A 10381-nucleotide genomic window follows, 5' to 3' on the forward strand; every position below is an offset into this window, starting at 1 on the left:
AAGAGTAGATAACTATATTTTAAACAGATTATTTGGTAATATGGTTGTTTGGTAGTTTATTTTGAATAACTTTTTTCTACAACCGTCAAAAAAACGCGACATTTATGCATCATTATCAAGTCGCAAAGTATGTCATTTTTTGATAGATCAAAAATAGTTGTCAAAAAGTTTCCTTAGATGTTTTAATTTTGTTTTCACTGTTTTTACGATGGAAAAAAAAATTAAAACATCCAAGGAAAATTTTACAAAAATTCGTAACCAAGTAACCAGCGCAAGCGGGCAAATTGAATGTCTGATCGTTTTGTAGTAAGTATGAATTTTATTAGCAAAGGTTTAAAAAGCGGTTGTAGAAAAAATAGTGTTTGTATTTCGTGCGCAAGATAATTGTTTTGTTGGCGCATTCGAACGAGTTTGAAGTCTCGATCAAAAACTCATTCTCATGCGCCAACAAAAAACAATCATTTTGCGCACTTAATACAAAATAGTTATTTGGATAACTAGTCCAGAAAATGATATATTCATGCCGCCGGCCGTTATCGACGGTTTTGCATCATTCAAAATCCGCCGGGAACGTTAAATTCCCGGCCTAGAACTTAAAAAAGTGACCTTGGTTAAAAATTCGCTAGAGAATGGGCTGGCAGCATTGATTCTTAAATGTCAATAAAGTTTGACATGGAAGTTACTTTGGTTGAATTAATTAATAATAATTTTTTACTTTTTAAAAATGATTTAAATTTGTCGGCATGAAAAATTTTGTGGATTACACGTCCAGAAAATGTTTTGGGAGTGCTCGTGTCGCTCGCCGCGGCTAGCGCCTTGGCTACGCAATACCACTCACACTCGCAAAATAACTATTGTGTCGAGTGTTTAGCATATTGTTTGAAAACTTAATTAAAGGTAATTCCTAACTAACGTAAAATCATTTTGTTATCGATTTTTCACTGCAAGGTTTTAAAATATGGTTACAGTAGTTGTGAATATCTGAGTAAAAAAACTTAAATTATTTTGTAATTTAAAAGCCATAACATAAATTTAATAATACGTATTTATAAGAATGAATTAAGAAGCTATTAAATAGTGCTTAAAATATCAGTAAACTAATTCCTATAGTAATTTGTTATTTTATATTTCATTGAATTTTACTCAAATTCGTAGAAGAATCGAAATGATTCAATCAGTGGAGCATTTGAACTAAACATAAAGTCATCTATCTTCGATACTTCGTATCTTGACAGTGTCGTTCCAAGATATGAATCAATTATAATGCAACAAAACATTTCAATTTAACTTAATTCCGTCCCAAACGAGATACTTCTGGAAGCTCTAATAAATCGAAACATAAATAGCCGCAAAAACGTTTTAAAAACTGAGAATCACAACGTCTTACTATGAATGAAATAGCCCAAAAACACTTTAAATACACAGAGACACAAAAACGCCTCTTCCACGCCGGAGTGACTTTGGAATGAATTGGTGGGTTCCGCCTCTCGATGCACGTGGTCTCGAAAAAGACCATCGTGTTTTTATCTAGCTCGCTTTTACGGAGCTGTAGAGCTGTAAAGGGAGAGGAGAGGAGTGAACAAAACGAACACGTTTAGAGTGTGAACGAAAGTGTAGGAATTTCGGGCGGCGTCACCTATTTATCACAAAGTTGGCACCAAACGCTGCATGAACGGAGCCCGCTCATTGACCGACCAATGAGCGTGCAGAGTACCCCGAAAAAAACCGGGACACAACGCTGTCCGGTATCAATTAAAGATATTGAATTTGTTGACTTATTTATCTTATATCAATAATATAAATTTATCGTATGCAAATGTTGTAGTAATTGAACTGTATTAGCTGTAAGGTTCATATTACTCATTCTCTTGTGAAGGCGGCCATCGCAGAGCTCTCGATTGCTTATATTACACCAATGGCAATGCAGTGCAAAGTTGCGTTGCTAGGGCAACGTGACGTTTCACCCATCCACATTTAGTCTGGGTTGCGCGCGCGAAAAACCGCTGGAATTATTCTTGAGAATAAGGGATTGTTTTGAGCAAAACTGTTTAATTTTCACCAAAACAAATGCATTAACATTATTTTTTTTAAAATCCTTCTTCAACTGACTATAAAAAGGTACAAATTTGTACAAAAAAAATTTTTTGTCGTCTTGTTTTAATTAATATCTCCTATCACAGAATCCTAAAAAAAACGTGCAGACAATGAGAGGGCACCATACATTAGACGACGGTCATACTACCACAACAAATAGCACCCCTAACCATACGGCACACAGTCTCACCTTCCATGCCATGCCGTTGAAAAGGACAGATTTTGTCACTGACAACGAAGTACAGTTAAGTTAAATTAACTTAACAACGATCATAAGCCAAAAGTGAGATTTATCACTGAACGCCTTAGAATTCCATTGCTGGTCTCCCTGAATCCTCCCACCAATTTTTGATATCCATGATTTGCTGTTAGAGGTTAGAGGTCTACCTATAATAATGGATGACCTGTGTATTGAATACGTTTGAAGTAAAATTGTTTACAGTGTTCTGTAATGTTGATCATTTCTTTAAGTCATAAATTTAATAATTAATTCAATTCATCAAAGGATGGCGCAGCAGTCGATAACTATACTATGTAACTATAACTACCGTCCGATCATTTAAAAAATAAATCGGGTTTGCTTTGGAACACGCCGACTCGATTTATTTTTTAATTGATCGCACCGTATAAGTTTTATGAAATTTAGATAAAAATTGGGATTTAATTTCTTGTCTTGTACAAAAAATAGTCTAATAGTACTAGCATACATTGTGACAATGAATTATAATTATCATTAGGATTTGTACTATTTTAATTAGCATGAATTTAGAAGTGCATTAAAAAATTGATAAATAAAATAAAAGTAGGTAATAAAACTTTAGAAAATATGTAAATATTTTCAGCTTTTATGTAGATTTTTTAAATTTCATATAAGAGAAGGCTAATTTCACGTTTAATATGTAAGGCGTCAAGGTTAAAACAAAGTTTTAAGTATTCTTTTTTTTGGTTATTTACATAAAGTAAGAAAACTTGTTCCTACGCTACGCTTTGATTCTTGGTATACAGAAAAAGTCGAATTTGGTTCAGGTAGATACAATGCTCAAAATAAGACAACTAAAGCATTAAGTTTTAAATTATTGGGTTTATGACGATTTTAAAATCGTTTTAATTCTTCTAGATAAAAATAATTTGATATTTATTTTATTCAATATCAACCGCTCAAATAATCAGTAGCAAAATCTAAATCGTCCAGATTTTTTATCGCTAAAGCAAGTTGCAACATTAGTATTATAATGTCTGTCTCAAATTATTGAAGTTTGGCATATCAATATTAATAAATAATGCATCACTATTTGTTTTATTTACAACTACAATGTGAAGTCATGTCACGATTCGTTCTATGGTTCTATCCCAATATAAAATTTATTATTATTATTATTTTCAAGGACACTTTTTACTTAACACCGATAATATGGTTCCAAATTCTCGATTACATTGTAAATTGTTGCAAAATAGAATTGAATTACTTTAGAAAAACAATCATCGGTATTTGTAGTTATTCCACTGTTGCCATCGTTAAATAATTTATGGCAGCAATTTGACATAAATAATAATGAATAAGTTCTTTAGAAGTATATAATTAGTGCATTCGTGCAGGACATTGCGTGGTAATGATTTTTAGACATTTAATCGTAATCCCTTCTTGACATTCATTTAATTTCCAAATCAAGATTTTTTTAAATAATATAATTTGTATCAACGAAGACTTCAAAATTGTGTGTATGATTACATAAAGAAAAAGTTAATGTAGAAAAACTTTCTTTTATATAATGGTTGCGCTTCCTGTTAGTTAAAATAATTACGAGAAATCATTACTTATTAAATAAAAAAACAGTGCAAATAAAAAAAAAATAACATGGCGATTTTATATTCTTTATAAATGACGTATTATGGAATTAGTTTAAGGTAAACTTCAAGTTTAACCACTTAAGTGGGGTATAGAAATATAAAAGATCAAGGATTACTTGTTCGTCTCCTTTGTAATACAGTATGCTGATTACAGACCAGTCAATCAAAGCAGTTGATTGCACCAATCAAAAAAATGTAATTTTGACAATACAAATAAAAATGTATTATAATTGATGCATATACATATAAGGTAATTACAAAAAAGAAAATATATACAGAGAAACAAAATTTACTTATAGGAAATTTGAAATATTTATTAATACCAAACATTAGTACGTAGCAGTGATTTTACAGTTTTTTCTAAGTTACAGTAGATATACTGCGAATACTGTCCCTGTTGAGTAGTAAAAGCTAAGTAAAAGACATTGGATACCATGCAAGTCAATGTGTAAATTACTGAGTCGACAGATTACCGCAAGCTCCAAACCCCAGTTCAGCTTGACTACCGGTCATCCATCGCGCTTTTGCTGTTATTAAAATAATATCGGGTGTTTTTTTTTTTAATTTCACTGCAAAGTTGGCGTTGAAGAGTCGATTGTAAACGCACTACGGATTACGGATGACAGATCACCTATTTAAATCTTCCGTTTTTACACGAGTGGTGCATTGACAATCGACTCTTCAACGCCAACTTTGAGGTGAAATTAAAAAAAAAAAACAATATCAATTCTTACTGTCAAACTGTCCAAGAGACATAAGGACAATACACCCTGACGGGTGTTCGTTAGCTAAAGTGTATTGTATGATATTGAGATCTTACTCCAGGACTGCTCAGATCAGAAGAAGACAACATTATTGCTTATTTTTATTTTTGTGTAAGAAACTGTATGCAAAATATTAATTTATATGAATGACTCATTATTTAAACAATAATGTACATACTGCGTATTAAAATCTTAAAAATTAGAAATACATACAATTAAATGTTCATATTATTTCTTCCTGTTTACATAACTTTATTTTGGCAGCGGTTAATTAAAAGTTAAATAGTAGATACATTATAAAGCGAAAATATTTGCATTATTATAATAACACTACAAGGAATTGGACTCTTGACACTTTATCCTTAAAGATGAGAAACTATTTATGTTTAAAAAAAGACCGGTAAATGTTACAAAATACAACCCAAACATTTATTAGTTTTAACTTAATTCAGTAATTTAATTTTAATAATTAAACTTGTAGATAAATCGTGTTACAAATAAATTCAAGCAATGACAATACTTTTTTGTTCTTTTTTTTCTTTCTCTAGAAGTGATTGACAAAATATTGGGTGTTCATAAACTTCAAAATATCTTTGGTAATGTTTAGAACCAAAATTAAATAGAAATTATAACTCGTACACAAATATGATAATTTAAAAAAGTAAAGGTTAAAAAGAATAAAAATACAAGCAATGCATTATTATGTGACGATCAAGAACGAGTAGATGGTAAAAGTTTGTGGTGGTGGAAAAGTCTGGAGGTAGCTAGTCACTTTTCCTTTTAAACGAGCAGTAACGTCGCTCGACCGACTTTGTCTTTAATAGTAATCATGAAATATCCGATTGTGCTGTGTGTTTTGATTGGCATCACCCAAGGCAAAATTCTGCGTAAGTATACATTTTTTTCGATTTTTATTGACTCAAATTCACATTTAGTTACTTACTCGATTTGCATAAAATTCAAATTAAAAACATACATATTTCACTTGACTGAGACGTAATATTTTTATTATCCTCTCCATAAAAACAAAAGATTGATTAAAACAATTATCAATTTTGAAAACGTAAATATGTTTACAAAATGATGTCACATTTTTGCAATCGGAACTCAAGATAATGACGCTAAACATCGTTCATAAGACCCTGACAGTAATTGAAAAATCTCGTTGATCATGTGGGCCAAAACTTTCTACAGTGATGTAATATTTTGCAGCTGAACGTGTATCGAATTTAATATGCCACAAGTCCGATCCCGACTTCTCAGAATGCACCAAAAGAAATTTCGAAAAATCCATTCCCATCCTCGTAAAGGGCATTCCAGAACTCAATATGCCACCAATTGATCCTTTTGAACTACCATTTGCTACAGTCGACAGGACGATTAACGAATTAGTCAGTATCAACGCGACAATGAGAAATGTTAAAATGACCGGCGCCAGCAACATTATAGTTGAGGATCTTAGGTAAGATTAGTATAATCAAAATTACGTAAGGAAAGCTGTGGCATATTACATATGTGCCAATTTCTCTCTTTAATGAACGAATAGGTCAATAAACTAATTTTCCTGGTACACTTTCACACTTTCCGGAAATATAAAGAGGAAGTAGAGTTTTAATCTTAAAGAAAGTAATAATTAATCTTTTAGAGCTAATGCAAACGAGTTGACCGGTGAATTAAGATTAACTTTTCCATGGGTACATCTTGAAATGAATTACGATGTAACTGGGCAGTTACTTATAGTCCCATTAAGAAGTAAAGGATTCCTCAGCGGCAATTACAGTAAGTATTATAATGTTCACTTTACTGACTGTAATAAATCTCTAACATTTTTACTCATTTCACATGTTTTATATTCAAAGTTATTTATGTAATAGGTATGTGTACCCTTTTTAATTTATTATACAGGGTGTCTGATTTATTTACAAAAATATACTTAATTATTTTGACACATTCGATTGACACTATTGTTTCATTTTTCTGAAATCGGATTACTATGGTCACAAAATTGTATTCAAATTGAAAAATAGTGAAGTATTCTATTAGAGAGTAATTTATATTGCAGGAATAAAGGTGCTAAATCAGACACTATTCGTGTATCACCTTATAGAAGCTTTAATCAAAGTAAAAATGCAGTATGTATTTTAGAGATTTATTTAAAACAGTATAGCTAGAAACGTTCAATATTAAGTGTGTATAATTTTTTTTAGCAAACACGCAATTATACGCCAAAGGAAGTGTAAAAACTGTTGACAAAAATGGTGTGAAGTACTTCAAAGTTGATAAATATTCTATGAAAATAAGAGTTGGCGATGGCGTAACGAAACTTACAGCCGACAATCCTGACCTCCAATTCGCAGGTAAGGGTCTACTATTTTTATTTCTATGACGTTTACAATATTATAATATATAATAATATGTATACATAGTGACCGTACTAATCAAAAAAAAATAAAAAATTAAACATAGAAATGATAATGAAAAAAAAATTATCAAGGAAACAGAGGTTTAGTACAAAACAGAATAATTAGTTTGCGTGTTGTTGAAAACTTTCAAGGAGAATAGCCTCTGATATCTTGTTAGCTATTGTACATGTATACAATAGTTTAAATAGTTTAAATATAGGGTGACTCTGAATATTGTGCAGATATTTTAACCAGCGATAGGACTCCACAATAGGTACCTAATAATTGAGCCAATAATATCAAAATACAATGTTGATATTTTTCGAGAAAAAAAGTTTGGGATACACTGGATTTTATGAAAAAATAGGTAAAAAAAAATCATAGCAGACTTTTTTATTAATTCAAAATTAAGTTACTTTGACAAGAACCTCAATATTAACTTCAATTTAAATTACAAATGGCTGGAGAAAACCTATATGGTTTTGATGTATGGCGAAGTCTGGACATTCGGAGCTACCACGGCAAATCTACAGTGAAAGGTTTCCCCAAAGGATACTTTCGAATGCACGAAACTTTGTAAACATTGTGTAGCATCTTCGCGATTTCGGACGTTTTGAAATGAGTATGCGCGATCTTGGCCGCCAAGAAAAGATCGCATTTTAGTTGTAGAAGAAGAAATTCTTCACGAAATTGAAAACCAGCCACGAACAAGTACTCGGTGTCTTGCAAATCACCTGGGAGTTTCTCAGTTTGTAATTTGGCTGTGAGTTCTAAACGCCGCTCAGCAAATTCGTCAAAACAGAGGTATTCTGAATCGAGTTAGAGCACGGCGCGGCGTACTAAAGCTTGCATTGCATTTTAAGCAACTTCTTTACTTCTTTGATGTTTTCATCTTATGCTTTTACTCACAATTACAGTGTTTTTACTTTGTTTGCAAGCACTTTACAAATTGTATCAAAGATTCATGATGAAACTCAAAAAAATTTAACTATAAAAATCCACCTCGAATGACAGAAAAACTTAACATTTTCGGTTGGTCGTACTCCAAAACTGGCCACCAAATTTGTATAAGGCAGGTTGGGTTATTTTGCCTACTTTTAACACGTACTATCTTAGGTTAAAATATCTGCACAACTTTCAAAATTAGACTGTATTAGCTAGTATTAATTAAAAATATGTACATATATTTATTTATAAAAATTGTTGCAGCCGATCTCATTGCTAATTTCTACAACGAAAATCCTCGTGCAGTAATGGATGCCATTAATCCCATCTTTGTTGAAACCGCCACGGAGCTTTACAGAGTAGTTCTGGATCAAGTTCTCGCCGCTATTCCCGCTAAGGAGTGGCTGCCAGAGTAGATCTTATAAAAACGTTTTTTTTTTATCACTGCAATTAGATTTAGCGGGTTTACTGTATTTTTAGATTAAGTTTTTATACACATATGGACATTATCTATTAAAGAACTAAGCAGGTTGATACATAATTTTGTTGATAGATGAAAACCAACTGTTATATAAATTTTTATAAAAAAGTATATATGTAATACCAATTGACTTGATAATACGGGTTAGTTTCATATTTCATTGATAAACTTAAAAATGTGAAAAATTAGTTACCAATTTTCATTATTTGAGAAACTAAGTTGATAAAAGATACTCATTTAATTGAATCAATTAGATCGCAACGAGCTTTGTTTAAAAAGTAGGTTTTTGAATTTCTTCTATTTACAGTTGAAATGAATAATGTATTAATGTTATTATGAACAGAAATTTTAATGATCACTTTATTACAATGTTAAAGCAAATTATGATTTGTAATATTCATTCAGTTATTTTTATTTATAAAAGTGTTGTGAATCACTGTATAGACCAAATTGATAATAAAAATACTAAAAAGTGATTTTTTGCGCGATTGTACTCTATTTGGTTGTTTACCACGTCTGTTTCCAAGATGGTAAGCTCTGTTTACTCGTTGCTAACGATAAACTCGATGGTAAGTAATTTTTGGTGTTCTAGAACGGTAAGTAAAGTTTATTCAAAATTAATCGATTATTATAATAATTTTTATGTAGACAGAAGTTGAAGCCAAGATGTGGGGGCACTTTCTGGAAACTCATAAAGCTCTTGTAGTCGGCTTTCCTTGGCGCTGCAATGAAAAAGCATTAGCAAACTTGCCGCGACATTGGCATTGTCAAAATTTTCATACCCCGCATTTTCCTTGTCTTCTTGATTAGGTACACATTGAGGTTGTTGGTTTCGAAAATAATTCTTCATTTATGTAGACAGAAGTTGAAGACAAGATGTTAGCACTTTCTGGAAACTCACACGGCTCTTGTAGTCAGCTTTCCTTGCTGCTGCAACGAAATAGCATTAGCAAACTTGCCGCGACATTGGCATTGTCAAAATTTTCATACCCCGCATTTTCCTTGTCTTCTTGATTACACATTGAGATCGTTGGTTTCGAAAATTCTTCATTTATGTAGACGGAAGTTGAAGACAAGATGTTAGCACTATCTGGAAACTCGCACGGCTCTTGTAGTCGGCCTACCTTGCCGCTGCAATGAAATAACTTTGTTAACAGACTTGCCGCGACATTAGAATTGTCAAAATGTTCATACCCCGGATTTTCCTTGTCTTCTTGAATACATATTGAGTTCGCTGGTTTCGAAAATTCTTGATTTATGTAGACAGAAGTTGAAGACAAGATGTTAGCACTTTCTGGAAACTCACATGGCTCTTGTGGTCGGCATTCCTTGCCGCTGTAATGAAATAATATTAGCGAACTTGCCGCGACATTAGTATTATCAAAATTTTCATACCCCAAATTTTCCGTGTCTTCATAATTACACGTTGAGGTCGTTAGTTTCAAAAATTCTTTATTTGTGACGCACCCCACATTCAAAGTTTCTTCTACAATATCCACTTCGTTTTCGGAATCACTAATATCACTCATTTTACTGCTTGTTTTTCAACACAACTGGCGATATTTGCGCACAAAAACTGCAATGGCGGTAGTTGTTTGCAAATTGCCTTAGAAACGCGATACAAAAATCGACATTGTGGCAACACGATGTGAAGGGCGTCGTATCGCATTGCATTCTAGTTAGGAATGTTTTGTAATAAATATTCAATCGCGCAAAAAATCTCATAAGCATGACGAACGTTAATGACAATGTACGGATCTCAGACAATATTGGAGTCGTCGCAAGCTCCTCCTCCAAACAATTGTCTTCGATCCGTACATTGTCATTACCGTTCTTTATACTTAATA

The 10381-nt window shown here is 32.2% G+C and overlaps 2 protein-coding genes across 4 annotated transcripts; one reads left to right on the plus strand and one right to left on the minus strand.

Annotated features, from left to right (window-relative positions):
* The first annotated feature begins 5431 nt into the window (after nt 1-5431).
* On the plus strand, nt 5432-9010 carry LOC138130680 (circadian clock-controlled protein daywake-like). Its single transcript, XM_069047287.1, has 5 exons — nt 5432-5593; nt 5919-6168; nt 6352-6485; nt 6914-7063; nt 8318-9010. Exons 1-5 carry the CDS (start codon nt 5536-5538, stop codon nt 8467-8469), a joined length of 744 nt encoding a protein of 247 aa, XP_068903388.1. The 5' UTR covers nt 5432-5535; the 3' UTR covers nt 8470-9010.
* Nucleotides 9011-9120: 110 nt separating this feature from the next.
* Nucleotides 9121-10381, minus strand: LOC138130681 (uncharacterized). 3 transcript variants are annotated; one of them, XR_011159622.1, is made up of 5 exons: nt 9930-10370; nt 9729-9869; nt 9525-9665; nt 9317-9464; nt 9121-9256 (listed from the first exon to the last, which is right to left on the minus strand). XR_011159622.1 is itself a non-coding variant. In XM_069047288.1 (4 exons), exons 1-4 carry the CDS (start codon nt 10061-10063, stop codon nt 9175-9177), a joined length of 498 nt encoding a protein of 165 aa, XP_068903389.1. In that variant the 5' UTR covers nt 10064-10381; the 3' UTR covers nt 9121-9174. The 3 variants fall into 3 exon arrangements, 1 of the variants encoding a protein (XP_068903389.1); XR_011159621.1 differs by having other exon boundaries at nt 9317-9461; nt 9930-10366; XM_069047288.1 differs by lacking the exon at nt 9317-9464 and having other exon boundaries at nt 9930-10381.

The sequence above is a fragment of the Tenebrio molitor genome, chromosome 5, assembly GCF_963966145.1.
Source record: "Tenebrio molitor chromosome 5, icTenMoli1.1, whole genome shotgun sequence".
Lineage (NCBI taxonomy): Eukaryota > Metazoa > Arthropoda > Insecta > Coleoptera > Tenebrionidae > Tenebrio > Tenebrio molitor.

What these genes read in the sequence shown, in the direction of transcription:
- LOC138130681 (XM_069047288.1), bottom strand. Translation starts at nt 10,063, where the DNA reads ATGAGTGATATTAGTGATTCCGAAAACGAAGTGGATATTGTAGAAGAA. An exon ending in GAAGACAAGGAAAATCCGGG is followed by an intron (nt 9,666 to 9,728) that starts GTATGAACATTT and finishes ATTTCATTGCAG; the next exon opens with CGGCAAGGTAGGCCGACTAC. An exon ending in GAAGACAAGGAAAATGCGGG is followed by an intron (nt 9,257 to 9,524) that starts GTATGAAAATTT and finishes TTTTCATTGCAG; the next exon opens with CGCCAAGGAAAGCCGACTAC.
- LOC138130680 (XM_069047287.1), top strand. Translation starts at nt 5,536, where the DNA reads ATGAAATATCCGATTGTGCTGTGTGTTTTGATTGGCATCACCCAAGGC. An exon ending in CACCCAAGGCAAAATTCTGC is followed by an intron (nt 5,594 to 5,918) that starts GTAAGTATACAT and finishes AATATTTTGCAG; the next exon opens with CTGAACGTGTATCGAATTTA. An exon ending in TCCTGACCTCCAATTCGCAG is followed by an intron (nt 7,064 to 8,317) that starts GTAAGGGTCTAC and finishes AAATTGTTGCAG; the next exon opens with CCGATCTCATTGCTAATTTC.